The sequence below is a fragment of the Neofelis nebulosa genome, chromosome 16 (assembly GCF_028018385.1).
Source record: "Neofelis nebulosa isolate mNeoNeb1 chromosome 16, mNeoNeb1.pri, whole genome shotgun sequence".
Lineage (NCBI taxonomy): Eukaryota > Metazoa > Chordata > Mammalia > Carnivora > Felidae > Neofelis > Neofelis nebulosa.
The window spans coordinates 40,488,598-40,504,273 of NC_080797.1; the positions used below are offsets into that span (position 1 = coordinate 40,488,598).

Genomic DNA, 15,676 nt, shown 5'->3' on the forward strand with positions numbered 1-15,676 from the left:
GTCACCTTCCGCGGCCACTGAGACGGGCGGGGCCAGAGCGGCCCGAGTGTGCGCGAGACCGCCATCTGGCGCTTAGGAGAGCGCACTGCAGTCGCCTCCACATCCGGAAGGGTGGGGTTCAAAGCCTTGAGTTCTGCTGCCCGGCGAAGCCGCCGCTTCCCCCCCCCCCTCCCCCCCATCCCGGGGCCCTTGGTAGGCCACTGTCGCTGGCAACGCCAGGAGGCGAAAGGGCACGGGCCTGGGTGCCAGAAGACCTGGGTTGCATCCCAAACTGACCTCACCAAATCACCCCCGTTCCCCTGGATTAGGAGCTGAAACCTCATGTCCTTCAAAATTGCTCCCTGCCCTCTTTAATTTAATCCCCAAATCATTATCACTCGGAAAATTCGAGCCTCGGAATCTCTCTTCTCTCCTCTTCCCTGCCCCAGTCCTTGTCTAGGCCGCCGTTAGCTCGTGCCTGGATTTCTCTTGAGTCTCTCTCCCCTCCACCTCTACCCAGCTGCCCAGATCTTGCTAAAAATCTAGCCAAATCTTTCCTCTGCCTAAAACCCTTCCAACCTTGGCTACCTCTAGGATATGGACCCTCTCTTTTCTAGACCGGTCCTTGCCTGCTTCTGCAGTCTCCTCGCAAACCCCAGTCCCTTCCTGCCCGGTGTGCTGTGTAGACTGCCATTAGGTGGCCTCCACACCTTTCCCTGTCCTGGGATGGCCTTGCTTCCCAACGCACCTCTGCCTGGCTAATTTCTAGACCTCCGGGAAGCCTCCCTGTCCACCATGAACCGCAGACTGAGTTAGGGGTCCCTCCTTGGGACTCTGGCAATGTCCTGTGTGCCGCCTTATTATCAGGAGTGGCAGAGTTTGGCTACAGTGGGGCCTCTGGCTCTGCTAGTTGCTGTTCATGAAACCTTAAGCGATCGCCGTGCCTTATTTATGGATAGATGAGAAATGTGCATAATAATGATACCCACTGGTAGCGGCGGGGAGGACTGAATGAGCGAAACACACCAAGAGCTTGCCACAGTGACTGGCACTCAGTGAGTACCTGATAAATATTTGCCTTAATTCATAATCTGCCTTGTGTTATCTTTAGGTGTCTGTCCTCCACTCTGGACCGTGAGCGAGGGATATGGTCTTTGTATCCCCAGTGTCTGGGTGTCAGATGCACCACAGTTGCTCATTCAAAGGTGGCTGAATGAATGAATGAACGAGTGAAGCGCTTCACCCGCTTCACACCTCCGTTTGCTCATCTTGGAAGTGGGGATACTGAAGCTTATCTCAGAGGGCAACTGTGACGACCAGGTGAAGTCCGCGTGCAAATCCTTGCGCACATGCCTCCTACCCCCAACAAGGCGCCATGCTGGGCTTCTGGGAGCCAGGCAGGACAATTGGATAAGAATACATTAGCATTTGGCAATCTCTAAAGCCGATGAGCATCCATTATCTCATTCTGATCAAGTACACGAAGAGATGATAGGGCACTTTTTGTTGTTCTCTCTCTCTCTTCTTAAGGAAGAAACTCGGGGAGAAGCAACTGGTCCTCAGTCACTTAGGGGCAGACCCGAATCTTTTGATTCCAAATCCTGTTTCTTTTCACTCCACCCTATCATCCCTATCCCCAAGGAGCCTACAGTCTACGCAAATAATTGTTCTAGAAGGTAGAAAGGATAAGGGCCCTAATACATACGGATAAAATCTGTGGAGAGGTGCAGAGCTGTGCAGGTATGTGTTAGAGCGTGATAACGTCAGACTAAAGTATTTGAGGGCATTCTGTGTGACTATGACCATGATTTTCATACATTATCTCTTTTAACTCACAACGGCAGATACTCTTTCGGTTTTCCAAAGACAGTAATTGAAGCTCAGACAAGTCAGCTACTTAGCTATCGAAGGACAGTCACAGCAAGTCAGTGAATGTATTCGGGGGAAGGTGGGTCATGCCCAGCACAGAGGGGGACAGGAGCCTGGAGGAAGGGAAGACAGCAGAAAAGGCACCACAGAGGAGGTGGCTTGGAAGAATGGGTCAGGTTCAAACAGGCAAAGCAGGGCGGAAGAGCGAGCACTTTGACAGCAGCTTGTCCCCACGAAGTTTCTTCTTTGAAAAAAAGAGACTCAAATAGCCCTTGAGGATGGGAGCCCCCAAAGTACTTTTTAATGCAAGTGATCTCTCTCTATGGTTTATTTCTTTACATAGACTTGCTTTAAACACTTCCGCAAATAGAGAGGTACGCCATGTTCACTGTAGATCAAATTCATCTGGAGGGATGGACGTACAAGAATTGCCAAGAACACTTCGTGGAATAAAAAAAAAAAATAGCCACAAGGATCCTGCCAACCAGACGGTAGACCTCGTAGTAAAGCTCAAAAGAGTATAACATGGTCATGGGCAGGTACCAGTGGAACAGCATAGAGAATCTGGAAACAAATACAAATGCATATAGGTCCTTAATATATAACTGAGATCACATTTAAAGTCAAAGCCATCAAGGGGCGCCTGGGTGGCTCAGTCGGTTGAGCGTCCGACTTCAGCTCAGGTCACGATCTCGCGATCCGTGAGTTCGAGCCCCGCGTCGGGCTCTGGGCTGATGGCTCAGAGCCTGGAGCCTGTTTCCGATTCTGTGTCTTCTTCTCTCTCTGCCCCTCCCCCGTTCATGCTCTGTCTCTCTCTGTCCCAAAAATAAATAAACGTTAAAAAAAAATTAAAAAAAAATAAAGTCAAAGTCATCAAAAGGGGAGTGGTTGAATACAGCAGAGTGCATTTATGCAATGGAACATTACTGCACAACATTCTGCAGCATGAAAGAATGAGTAGAACTATATGTGTTGACCTGCAAAAAAATATTGTATATGGTCAAGTAAAAAGATGCAAGTCACTGAGTAAGATAGATGCAAGGCACGATCTCATTAAAAAAATTTTTTTTAGGGGCACCTGGGTAGCTCAGTCAGTTAAGCATCCAAAACTTGACTTCAGCTCAGGTCATGGTCATGATCTCAGGGTCATGAGATCGAGCCCGTGTCAGGCTTTGCTCTAGGCTTGGAGCCTGCTTGAGATTCCCTCTCTCCTTCTCCCTCTGCCTCTTTCTCTCCCCTCAAAAAAAAAAAAAAAATTGACTTTGACATTATTTCAGACTTCCAGAAAAGTTGCAAGGATAGAAGAAAGAATTCTTGGATACCTTCTACCCAGATTTGCCAACTGTCAACATTTTGCTACAGAAACAGATGTATATTTCTAATCTATTTAAGAGTATGCTGGAGGGGCGCCTGGGTGGCTCCGTTGGTTAAGCATCTGACTCTCGATTTCAGCTCAGGTCATGATCTCATGGTTCACGAGATCAAGCCCCACATCGGGCTCTGTGCTTGGCGTGGAACCTGCTTTAGATTCTCTCTCTCCCTCTGCCCCCTCTCCCCCGACTCGTACTCTCTCTCAAAAAATAAAAAAATAGGGGCGCCTGGGTGGCTCAGTCGGTTAAGCGTCCGACTTCAGCCAGGTCACGATCTCGCGGTCCGTGAGTTCGAGCCCCGCGTCAGGCTCTGGGCTGATGGCTCAGAGCCTGGAGCCTGCTTCCGATTCTGTGTCTCCCTCTCTCTCTGCCCCTCCCCCATTCATGCTCTGTCTCTCTCTGTCCCAAAAATAAATAAACGTTAAAAAAAAATAATAAATAAAAAAATAAAATAATAAAATAAAATAAAATTGCAAAATAGAAGTATGCTGCAGACATGATGCCTCTTTATTTGTAAACACATCAGTGTGTTGTCTCCCAAATATGAGGAAATCTCTTATATAACTACAGGACAATTATAAAAGTCAACGAATTAACACAGATCAATACTACTATATAATCCATGGACTTAATTCACATTTCATCAAATGTCCAACATGGTCTCATTTTTTGGAAAAAAATATATATAAAGGGAGGGCATTGGAGAAACACTTATATATATGTCTACATGTTTGTATGAGCTTAGGAAAGGTTTGAAAGAATATCTATCCTTTTAATGTGGGTTGAGTATTTGCCACAAGGCGCAGGTATTACTTTTGTAATATATTAATGTAGAAACTGGGGTGCCTGGGTGGCTCAGTTGGTTAAGCGTCTGAACTCCGCTCAGGTCATGATCTCACGGTCTGTGAGTTTGAGCCCCGCGTCGGGCTCTGGGCTGATGGCTCAGAGCCTGGAGCCTGCTTCCAATTCTGTGTCTCCCTCTCTCTTTGCCCCTCCCTCATTCATGCTCTGTCTCTCTCTGTCTCAAAAATAAATAAACGTTAAAAAAAATTTAAAAAAATAAACATTAAAAAATGTTTTAAAAATGATTCCTTTAATCTGCTGAAATATCTCGTGTGTTCCCACCTTCTCCTCTGTGCCATGCCATTCTGTTTGGAATGCCCTTTCCTGGAAGGGTCACCATCCTTTCATCCTTCAAGGCCCAATCTAGATGCCACCTCCTCCAGAAACACTCCCCTGATTACCAAAAGTGAGCCGTTTCTGCAGATGTTCAATGGCTACCCCGTGCCCACAGTACTGTGGCTTGCTTTGCACTGGCGTTGTTCATAGGAATAACAATGATGGCAATGGAACCCCAGGGGAGCGTGGTGGGTGGCCCTAGGGAGAGGCCTTCCTTGCTCATCAAAGGCTGCCATGCCTATTTGCTGGTTCTTTCTTGTGTGATGCCTGGAACTGCCATCTTGAAACCGTAAGGGAAGACACTACCTGCACACCGAAAATAGCAAAGTGGCAAGAAGGGTTAGCTCAGGTCATTGTACCAGCTCTGGAAGCATCCTGACACAACGACGAAGGCCTGAAAGGCCTCACTTCTTGATCATAGGGTTTGAATCCCACCAAAGGGGATCCTTTTTATTTGATTTGATTTTTTTTTTAATTAAAAAAATTTTTTTAACGTTTATTTATTTTTGAGACAGAGAGACAGAGCATGAACAGGGGAGGGGCAGAGAGAGAGGGAGACACAGAATCTGAAACAGGCTCCAGGCTCTGAGCTGTCAGCACAGAGCCCGACGGGGGGCTCGAACTCACGGACCGTGAGATCATGACCTGAGCCGAAGTCGGACGCTTAACCAACCAAGCCACCCAGGCGCCCCTATTTTATTTTTTTTAAGTAAGCCCAATGTGGGGCTTGAACTCCCAACCAGCCTTGAGATCAAGTGTCACATGCTCTCCTGGCTGCACCAGCCAGGTATCCCTGGAGATCCTTTGTATATTTCCACCTCCAACAAATGTACAGGAGGCATTCTATGAATATTATTTGTCTGAGTCATTCATTTGACCCAAATCAGCAGAAGTATATTGAATACCTATCACATGCCACACTCTAGCTACGGGCTCCCTGGGAATAAAATCCACAATCATTGTAATATATGCCCTGACTGTCTCTCCCATAAGACTTTACCTTATCTCCCACTCCTCCCAAAAAAGCGCTCTTTGCTCCCCTAACAAAACCACTAACAACTTCCAAAGTGCACATGCTCTCTGTCTTCACATACATTTCCTCCATATTCCCTTCATATGTATTCCCCCTAGAACATCCCATTGGCTGTCCACAGTTTCTCCTCCCAACCTGCCTGTGGTGGCTGCATGATGGTCCGCGGTGATGTCCACATCCTAATCCCCAGAACCTGGGAATCTGTTACTTTCCATGGCAAGAGGGACTTTTCAAATGTGATCAAGTTAAGGATCTTCAGATGGAGAGATTATCTGGAATCATCCGGGTGGGCCCTCGATGTAATCACAAGGGTCCTTATAAGAGAGGCAGAGAGGGATTGGACATACAGGAGGAGGGGGCAGAGATGAGAGTGACATGACCACAAGCAAGGATGGCCTGGAGCCACCAGAAGCTGGAAGAGACAAGGAACAATTCTCCCCTGGAGCCTCTAGCAAGAACCGTTGCAGGACTTTTTTACCTCAATACCCAGAATTCGTTCTCTCGCCTCTTCGAAGAATGAAAAGGCAGACACAAAATGACCAGCATTATACTCTATAATCTTAGAGTAGAAGATTAGAAAGGAAGAATAGTATGAAAGCTCTCTTTACAGAGAGGGGACCTGCAGAAGTGAATGTCCCCGTCTCCAGGCACGAGCCTTTGCTTTGTAAGGTTCTGATCGTCACCCTCCCTTCCCTTCCCCCTCGTTCCTTCTCAGGTTCTGCCCTTACTGGCTTGATAGCTCTGGGTGCTGGGTTGTCCATTCCTGATTGGCTCGATTCTATTGTATGAGGGGTGATCTATGGCCATATCATTTCTTGTGGGTCATGTGTTTTATGGTCAGTCTACTACCATATCATTAGGTCTTCTTTCAAATTCCTGAGGAAAATCTGAGGGGAATAGGTGGTGTCTGTTACATTCTTTTTTTTTTTATGTTTATTTATTTTTGAGAGAAAGAGACAGAATGTGAGGGGGAGAGGGAGACACAGAATCCAAAGCAGGCTCCAGGCTCCGAGCTGTCAGCACAGAGCCCGTCGTGGGGCTCGAACTCACAAACTGCGAGATCATGACCTGAGCTGAAGTTGGATGCTTAACCGACTGAGCCACCCAAGCGCCCCAAGTGTTACGTTCTTAAGAGGAACCTTATGCCCGAGGGGGGTTTGCTGTGGTCAGACACTCCCGGCATTGCTCCAAAATATGTGTTTTTCCCCAGCCCAGGTGATGGGGTTTCGGGGTGATGGTGGGGTTTGGAGCCGATAGCCAAGAAAGAATTCTAGGAAAGGTCTTGGCGCAAATAGGTGATTTTATTAAAGCACAGAGACCTCTCAACAATAGCCAAATTATGGAAAGAGCCTAAATGTCCATCAACTGATGAATGGATAAAGAAATTGTGGTTTATATACACAATGGAATACTACGTGGCAATGAGAAAAAATGAAATATGGCCTTTTGTAGCAACGTGGATGGAACTGGAGAGTGTGATGCTAAGTGAAATAAGCCATACAGAGAAAGACAGATACCATATGGTTTCACTGTTATGTGGATCCTGAGAAACGTAACAGAAACCCATGGGGGAGGGGAAGGAAAAAAGAAAAAAGAGGTTAGAGTGGGAGGGAGCCAAAGCATAAGAGACGCTTAAAAACTGAGAACAAACTGAGGGTTGATGGGGGGTGGGAGGGAGGGGAGGGTAGGTGATGGGTATTGAGGAGGGCACCTTTTGGGATGAGCACTGGGTGTTGTATGGAAACCAATTTGACAATAAATTTCATATATTAAAAATAAATAAATAAATAAAAAATAAAGAAAAAAAAAAGCACAGGGACAGGGCCTGTGGACAGATAGAGTTGCACTGGGGTTGTGACGGGTAACTGATTATATACCCTCAGATTGGGAGGGGCTCAGGGCCAGCTCAAGTCTCTAAGGAATTTTGGAAGCAAGGTTTCCAGGACCTTGAGGGGCTAGCTGTGTTAGGAAAATGCCATTTATTACTGAGGTTAGCCTGTACTTTGCCTTCAGCTTGTCCCTAGGCTCCCTCAACACAGGGACCTCAGGTCCTAACCTTTCCCCTTTCCCTCTCTGCCTCCTGAATCCTATCTTTTCCTATCATGGAACCAGCCCCCCAATTACCTTGATTTTAGTCCCATAAGACTCACCTCAGGCTTCTGGCCTCCAGAAATATAAGAGAATATGGTTCTGTTGTTCTGAAGCCACTACATTTATGTAATTAATTCCAGCCCTAATAGGAAACAAGCACACACTCGTTTTCCAAGGACTCAGCTCAGATATCTAGGAGACCTTCTGCGACATGCCCAGGGTAGGTGCCTGTCCCCTGTGCCCCCTCTCCCACAGCACTGGCCACATCGCATGGCAGCGTCTGTCTCAGGGTGAGTGTTCTTTGCTAGACAGTGAGTTCTCTGAAGGCAGATGTCCTGCCTCATTCATATCTCCAGCTTGAGGACCCAAGGCTGTGCCTGGGACCAAAAAAGGACTCAATGAATGTCTGCAGAGCCAATGAGTGAGTAAAAGAAGATAACTTTGATTTGATCTAATAACACTGGGTCTTTACCCAAGACTTCCCAGCTGACCTTCCTCCTGACTTTGACCCAGGAAAAGTTAACAATTACATCATCCAGAAAAGATTTTCGCCCTAAAAACTCTTTACGAAAGCAAGGCTTTCACAACCTTTGGCAGCTGCGAGGATCGCGGCTTGTTTGGTTTTTCCAATTTTGAGCTGTGGGCAAGAAAACAGGGAATGTTTTAAGGTCATATCTGCCTGTGTCCGCTATCAACTATTAGTTGTGACCAAAATAAGTTTACTCTTCAGAGCAGTTTGGAACAAGTTCCCAAATTTCACTTTCAGTCTGAATGTCAGACACAGCCATTCCTACAACTATTGTTATCAGCCTTGTTCTTTTATCTTCGGTGCTGGCTACCAGGTCTGATGGGCAGAGTGTGGGCATTATGGTGTCCCAGGGGACCGTCGCCTCGTCTTTCATGAGCGCTCTTCCTCACCCTTGTCTCCATTTTTCTCCACCGGCGTTGCCAGCCTCTCGACTTCCCACCTCTCCTTCATGAGCACTGCATTCCTAACCAGACATGCCGCGAAGAAGATTCTTTAAAGGGGACGTCTTTCGTATACTCCTTGGAAGCAGGCGATTACAACAGAGAGCGATGAAAAATTACCCCAGAGGAAAGAAATTTTGTCCAAGGTCATTGAGAAAAAAGGCAGTAGAGCTGGATTTCTTCCCAGATCTGACTCTGACGCTGACGACGAGCCGGAGCAACCCCTTTGCACTCATTGGCGTCTAGTGAAAAACCTCACCAGACATGCTAGTCCCTGTACACGATCAACGGCACTCATCAAGAAGCCTTCCTTGGCCTGGCTGGCTCAGTTGGTAGAGCATGTTGATCGCGGGGTTGTAAGTTCGAGCCCCACGTTGGGTGTAGAGATGACTTGAAAATAAAACCTAGAAAGATGTTTTAGGAAAATAAAATGAGAACAAGGCTTGTTAACAAATAAGCATCGGTTCTCTGTCCCACCCCTCCTTCTAGTCCCATGCTCCAAAGAGAACTTTGTTTTCTTAGCAGCAAAATCGACATAAATAAAATACACCAGTGTACCATTTTGAAGTGGACGGTCCAGTGGCATTAGGTACAGTCACGCTGTCGTGCAGCCCTCCCCACCATCCATCTCCAGAACGTTTCCATCTTCCCGAACTAAAACTCTATACCCATTGAACGCTAATTCCTCACTCCCCCAATCCCCTGCCCCTGGCAACTACCGTTCTAATTCCTGAGGAATTTGACCACCTTAGGTACCTCAGGTCAGCGTCTGTTCTTCTGCGTTTGGCTTCTTTTACTCAGCACAATGTCCTCAAGGCAGCACGGGTGAGAGTTTCCCTCCTTCAGAAGCCTGAATAATACTCCGTTGTATGGACATACTACAACGTTGTTTATCCACTCAACCACCGGCCAATGGGCATTTGGGTTGTTTGTGCCTTTTGACGATTGTGAAGAATGCTGCTATGAACCTGTGTGTACAAATGTCTGTCCAGGTTCCTACCTGCACTTCTTTTGGGCACAAACCCGGAAGTGGCGTTACTAGATCATGGGGTGATTGCTTTTAACTCTTTGAGGAGCTGCCATGCTGTTTTCCACAATGGCTTCCCCATTTTACATTCCCACCGCAGCACACGTGGCTTCCAATTTCTCTGCTTCCTCACCAACACTTAGCGTTTTCTGTTTTATTTTATTTCTTTTTTGTCATAGCCACCCTCACGGGTGTGAGGTGGTAGCGTGTGGTTTTGATTTGCGTTTCCCCAATAACTACTGATGTTGACCACCTTTATGCCTGTATTTTTGTACCGAGTATCGTTTTCATGTGCTTATTGGCCATTGTATGCCTTCTTTGGAGAAATGTCTGTTCAGGGGCGTCTGGGTGGCTCAGCCAGTTAAGCGGCCAACTTCGGCTCAGGTCATAATCTCGCGGGCTGTGAGTTCGAGCCCCGTGTCGGGCTCTGGGCTGACAGCTCGGAGCCTGGAGTCTGCTTCGGATTTTGTGTCTTCCTCTCTCTCTGCCCCTCCCCAGCTCACACTGTCTCTCTGTCTCTCAAAAATAAACATGAAAAAAAATTTTTTTAAATAAATAAAAGAATGTCTGTTCAGATCTGAACTATTTTAACCACGTGTGTTTTATCTTCTGTTATTTGCCTCGAAATATTATACTTATACAGCCATTTCTTGATCTTCTGTTTGACAGGGGAGGATTTGTACTCACTGCCATGTCTCCTCCCCAAATCCTCCTAATACAGTTGTATTGTTATTTTCGAACACAGACTGGTTGCCTGTGCCACTTTTTTTTTTTTATGTTTATTTTTTGAGAGAGAGACAGAGACAGAGAGACAGAGCACAAGACAGAGGGGCAGAGAGAGAAGGAGACACAGAATCCGAAGCAGGCTCCAGGCTCCGAGCTGTCGGCACAGAGCCCCCACGTGGGGCTTGAACTCACGAACTGCAAGATCATGACCTGAGCCGAAATCAAGAGTCGGATGCTCAGCCGTCTGAGCCACCCAGGCGCCCCAGTGACGTTTACATTTTGAGCCCATTTTTGAAGCACAAAGGGAAGGATTTTGGCAAAGGGGGCGGACTAAGGGCTTTCTCAGGGTCGCCAGGGGCCTGAGCAAAACCAAGGCACCATAAACCATCCAAGTCAGGTGCAGCACTCAGCAGGCATGCTGGGCTCGGGCAGAAAGCCCCTTGGGAAGCCGTGAGGAACTGAGTTGGTTGCAGGGACTGGATGGCAATATGCCCTGCTCACCACTCCCTCAAAGAGACCCAAGAATTCTGGTCAACAGACTCAGGGGTTCCCTCATTAGGCACTAGCATTTTCTTTCCTCCCAACCGTTCTCCCCTTTTACAGAACCAGTGCCTACCACAGCTTTCAAGGCTTTGCAGAGATGAAAAACAATTCCTCCTGCTAAAAAAAGGTTTGCAACACTGAACACAGAGGAAAGTCTCAGAGTGTAGACAACAGGAAGAAGGAGAGGATAGAGAAAGAAAGTAACAATCACTGAAAAAGGGTCAAGTGCTAGTTCTCTGCCACCACACCCAATCCTTACCCCAACCCTCTGCATGAGGCTGGTGTTATCTCCAGGTTTTTTGAATCACTCATGAATCACTGAGCTGAAGTCGGACACTTAACCGACTAAGCCACTCAAGTGCCCCGTCCCCATTTTATTATATTATGTTGAAAGAGAGCGCATGCACAAGAGTGCAAGCAGGGGAAGGCCAGAGAGAGAGGGAGAGAGAGAGAATCCCAAGCAGGCTGTGCGCTGTCAGCGTGGAGCCAGAGCCGGATGCGGGACTCAACTGGGAGCCCAACTTGGGGCTCAACGCAGAGCTTAACCTCACCACCCTGGGATCATGACCTGAGCCGAAATCAAGAGTCAGACGTTTAACTGACTGAGCCACCCAGGTGCCCCTATTATCTCAATTTTAAACATAACGACTTGAGGCCCGGAGAAGCCCTGTGACTTGTCCAAAGCCACCAAGTGAGTACAGGCTGAGCCTTGGCCTGCACTCACTGTGCTCATCTTGACCTTGGGCAAGTAGCGGAACCTCCCTGGGGCTCGGTTTCTTTTTCTTTCTTCTATTTTTGCAAAGATTTTATTTGTAAGCAATCTCTGCTTCCAGTGTGGGGCTCGAACTTACAACCCCAAGATCAAGAGTCATGTGCGTTAGTAACTGAGCCAGCCAGGCGTCTTTCAGTTTCTTCATCCATAACACCAGAGACATATTCCAAGGCATGTCTGTTCCTTGCGGGGTGATTGTGAAGGGAGATAATGTCTCTTAAGAGTATGGCTTGAGGAAGCTATCCTGAAATCGGTGACTGTTATTCCATGGCACTCGTGTCCGGGAAGTCAGGAAAGCCTGCGGATGGAGAGCTGAGGCTGGAGCAAAAGTTCGAGGAGGAACCCATCCTTCTCTTGCCCCAGGGCTACCCTCAAACTAGCAAGGTAACTACCAGGACCACACAGCCAGTTACTGACAGAGCTGATACCCTGGACTTGGGCTATGCTCCGGGGCACTCCGTCCCTGGGCCAGGCTGTCAGAGTCGGAGAGTTAGCGTCATTAGAAAGGTGTGTCCTTGCCAGCTCAACTGGTCGTAATTTCTCTGCTCCCCTGTCTTCCTGCCCCATCCCCACATGCTCTGAAGTGTGGAGACCGTGCCCCCAAGTGCTCCTGCCAGGGTTTCTGGAGGATCTGAGGCCACTCCCATCATGAGGACGGATGCAGCATAGACTGCTCAGGACCTCAGTTGGAGGCCAAGTCCCCAGATAAGGGCAAAGGTCTTCTCAGGCCAGGCCCCACCCCTAACTAACCTTTCTGCTTGGCCCAGATTTTCACTGCTTCCTCTGGGGCAGGAGCGGGGAGGTCACCCTGCCAGGACATTTCCCCCATTGCTGTCCTCCTCCTCTGGAGAAAGGGTCGAGACAGTGTGGACCTGGCACTTGTGCCACTCAGGTGCCCGGTGCCACCTTTCCCAGCCAGGACCAGAGATGGAACAGGTGCGGTGGGCTGAACCTCTGTCCACTGCTGCTTTCCATTCACGCCTCGGACAGGGAACGGAATGGGGCCCTGGGCCCGAGCTGGGGTTGGCAGATGGCGGTGAGAAGCCCAGGTTTCAATCCCTGATGCCACCTTACACGGTGCACTGCGAGCCGGGGCGGGGGGGAGTGGAGGCAGAGGCCCAGGGTGGGAGGCTGCCCGTGGGAGAAGGGGGTACCAACTGGTGTCCGTTCTGAAGCTGACTTCTGGCTTCCACCTGGAGTCGACCGAGAGAGGGATCGCCCACGGCACCCTTTGTCCGGGCCACTTCCCTCCCCCCACCCCCCCAGCAACCCACCCCCGCGAGCCCTCTGCTCCAGCTGGCACGCCTCGGGGCGCTTCTCGGAGGCGCCTCTGGCTCGCACCCCGGAGGGGAGCTGGCAGCCTATGACCCGCTCTCTAAACCGAGCTGGGGCGGGGTGGGGGCACGGACGCGTCTGGGCCTCGCCGCCCGGCCCACACTCGCGCCCCGCGGGCTCCCCCTCTACAACATCAACAAGCTCTTGAGCCCCCAAACTTAGGCCCCCAGTGGTCGGCAGGGGAGCCTGGCCTCGGGCTGTGGCCGGGGCCTTGGGATCCGCAGGGAAACCCGGGCACGTCTTCGAGGTGGGCGGGAAGGGCCGCGGGTCCGAGGGGAAGGTGGCCCCGCGCGCCGCAGCTTCCTCCACGCCTCGCCCCGCCCCCCGCCCCGGCGGGACCGAGTCCTCCGCGCCCCATAGGCAGAGGCGACCCTCCCCGCCTCCCCGCCCGCTCCGCGCTCGCCCCGCCTCGGCTCACTTTAAAAGTTTCCTGGGGCCGGGACGCGGGCGCAGAGAGCCATGGCCATCTACCCCTGGGGGCTGCGCCTCGGGAGGCTGTGCGCCGGGAGCCCGGGGGTGCCGGGGACCCGGGCCGTCCTCGCCCGGACATGGCAGGAAGCGAGACTGCAGGGCGCCCGCCCCCTCAGGTACTCGGCCCCTGGGGGGAGGGGGGGAAGGGGGGGCTGGGGGAGAAGGGGGCGGCACGGGCCCCCGGGAGGGAGGGAGATTGGGGGTTCCTGCAGGGCTTTTCTGGGAGACCGAGCCCACCCCGGCTGGCAGGCCCGCGGCTGGGCTGCCGCACCTCTGGATGGCACCCGCTGGGGAGCAGGTAGCCCGTGCTCAGCGCCTAGGCAACAGGAAATGCTGGCCTGGCCCGCGCAGACTCGGGCTGCGGCTGGTGGCTGCCAGCGACCCTGCACTGACTCTGAGTTCTGGTCCAGGACTCTAGGTTGTTTCCGTTCGTGAGCACAGAGGGCCAGGCGTGTGGGCCTTTGGCGATCTAGCCTGAGAAGGAGGGGCAGGGGCAGGACTCTGTCTTCAGAACGCTGTCTCCGAGCTGGACCCCCTTCAGGGATAAACTTGGGGAGGGGGGGGGGCTTTGGCTTGTCTTTGCCGGACCGCTATGCTCAGCCGCGTCCCCACTCCTCCTGCGGTGCTGACAAACACCGGTGTTGCACCTTACCGCCTCCTGGGCCTGTCTGCTCATGTCCTCCGTGCAAAGGTGGGATGGGGGCTGGCAGGTTCCCACTCCTAGTGGCTCCGCTGCCTCCAAAGCCGTGTAGGAATTCGTGCCATTTTCCGGTAAGATCGAAGTTGGAGCGCGCTTTGGCTGCTTAAGCAGAGCTGGGCTCCAACTGATGTTATCGGTGGTGGTTGTCTTCAGCACCCAGAAGCGGGAGGTCTGGGCGCCACCGAGCTTGCCCTGCCTCCCAGAAGGGCCAAGAACTAAGTTCGGGGAAGAAGAGGGAAGAGAAGAGTGGGACTTCTCCTCTGAGAGAACTGTTTGCTTCACAAAAATTGGATGGGGGCGGAGGGGATTGGAAGGAGAGGCAAATTCCTCTTTGGGCTGAAACTTCAAGATCAAAACCTCTCTCACTTGCTGGTTCCGACAACTAGAAAGCACGCCATGGTCTAAGATGGCTATGCCTAGTTTTCTGGGAAAACCCGGTGGCTCAAGGCTGCTCGGTAGATGGGATTGTGAGGAAAACAGCTGGGTTTTCTCACCGTGCCTCCTTAGGCAAATTCTGTCATCGACACCCCTAGCCTCCAAGCCCCATCTCTGGACTCCTAAACACCTCTTAGGATGTGAGGACCCTATGGAAAGTTACCCCCCAAAGTGTACATATTTCATGATGCTAAATCAGGCCACTTCTGCTCACATGGCAACATTGCTGACCTTTGATGTTTTTATGTGTAAACAAAGCAGGACCCTTACCTGGTCCAGGCCTACCGTCTCAGGGTAGGGGCACCAGGCCTCAGAGAAATTCTGACCCTGCACCTGGAGGAGATCCTTTTGTCCAGAGAGAGAAGGTTTCCTGAGCATTTGGTCTAATTCCTTCCCATCCCTCCCCCCTTCGTTTTCTGTTGACTATGATGATTTGGCCTAAGTTCACTCTCACTTTCCCCTAAAGAAACCCTCAGGAGTCTCAAGCATTCAATAGATATTGCCGAATACATACGTCATGTCATGTCAAGCACCTGGTGGGCGCTGTGGATATAGAAGCCAAAAAAACCCCGGACTCCCAGGAATGTGCAGTTTAGTGGAGAAAAAGCTAAGTCAGGTGACCACTGCTCAGTGTTCCGGTGTAATGATATGTGGAAAGCTCCTGGAGTTCTATTCTCTGCTCTTCCTAGTTACACATAAAACCTGCTTTTCTGCTGTCCAACCACCACCCACCCAGGCCTATTACTTATCAGATCCCCAGCTTTGCCTGTCAGGAAAGAGCAAGAACTTTGAAGCCAGACTGCCTTGGGTTACAGTCCTGGCTCCTTCACCTACTCACTGCGTGACCTTGAGTGCATTACCTAACCTCTGAGCCTGGTGAGTTTGTCGTTAATGCTACCGGTCTGGTCCCTGAGACCATCAAATGATGTCTGGGTAGGAATTCCAACTGACTTAAAAGTGGCAGGGCGGGGGGGATCAGTGACCTCTTTCTTGCACCTGGTTCCGCCAGTTGCCAAGATGGTAGTCTCTGCCCAGCCACAAGTCCAGCCCTTGGATCTGCCAGATGCTCCCTGTCCATCAAAATTGGGGTTGTTCAGAGCCTTTTTCCCCAGAAGGAAAGAGGAAGCAGTCCATTGCTCTCCAGATCTCCTGAACCACCAGCTCCTTCCCCTTGTCC

The 15,676-nt window shown here is 50.5% G+C and overlaps 1 protein-coding gene and 2 long non-coding RNA genes across 4 annotated transcripts in view; 1 reads left to right on the top strand and 2 right to left on the bottom strand.

Moving 5' to 3' along the window:
• Positions 1-6,712: 6,712 nt before the first annotated feature.
• On the bottom strand, positions 6,713-8,803 carry LOC131498539 (uncharacterized). The gene is made up of 2 exons (XR_009255461.1): positions 7,251-8,803; positions 6,713-6,749 (listed from the first exon to the last, which is right to left on the bottom strand). It is a non-coding gene; the product is annotated as an uncharacterized LOC131498539 (long non-coding RNA).
• A 1,260-nt stretch (positions 8,804-10,063) lies between these two features.
• Positions 10,064-14,440, bottom strand: LOC131498538 (uncharacterized). 2 transcript variants are annotated; one of them, XR_009255460.1, is made up of 4 exons: positions 14,017-14,440; positions 13,312-13,838; positions 12,309-12,751; positions 10,064-11,856 (listed from the first exon to the last, which is right to left on the bottom strand). It is a non-coding gene; the product is annotated as an uncharacterized LOC131498538 (long non-coding RNA). The 2 variants fall into 2 exon arrangements; XR_009255459.1 differs by lacking the exon at positions 13,312-13,838.
• Positions 13,346-15,676, top strand: part of ACSF2 (acyl-CoA synthetase family member 2) — a 35,904-nt gene continuing 33,573 nt past the window's right edge. The window contains exon 1 of the mRNA XM_058705914.1: positions 13,346-13,480. Coding sequence (XP_058561897.1) covers positions 13,353-13,480 — 128 coding nt within the window. The 5' untranslated portion in view covers positions 13,346-13,352. The remainder of the gene's footprint in view (positions 13,481-15,676) is intronic.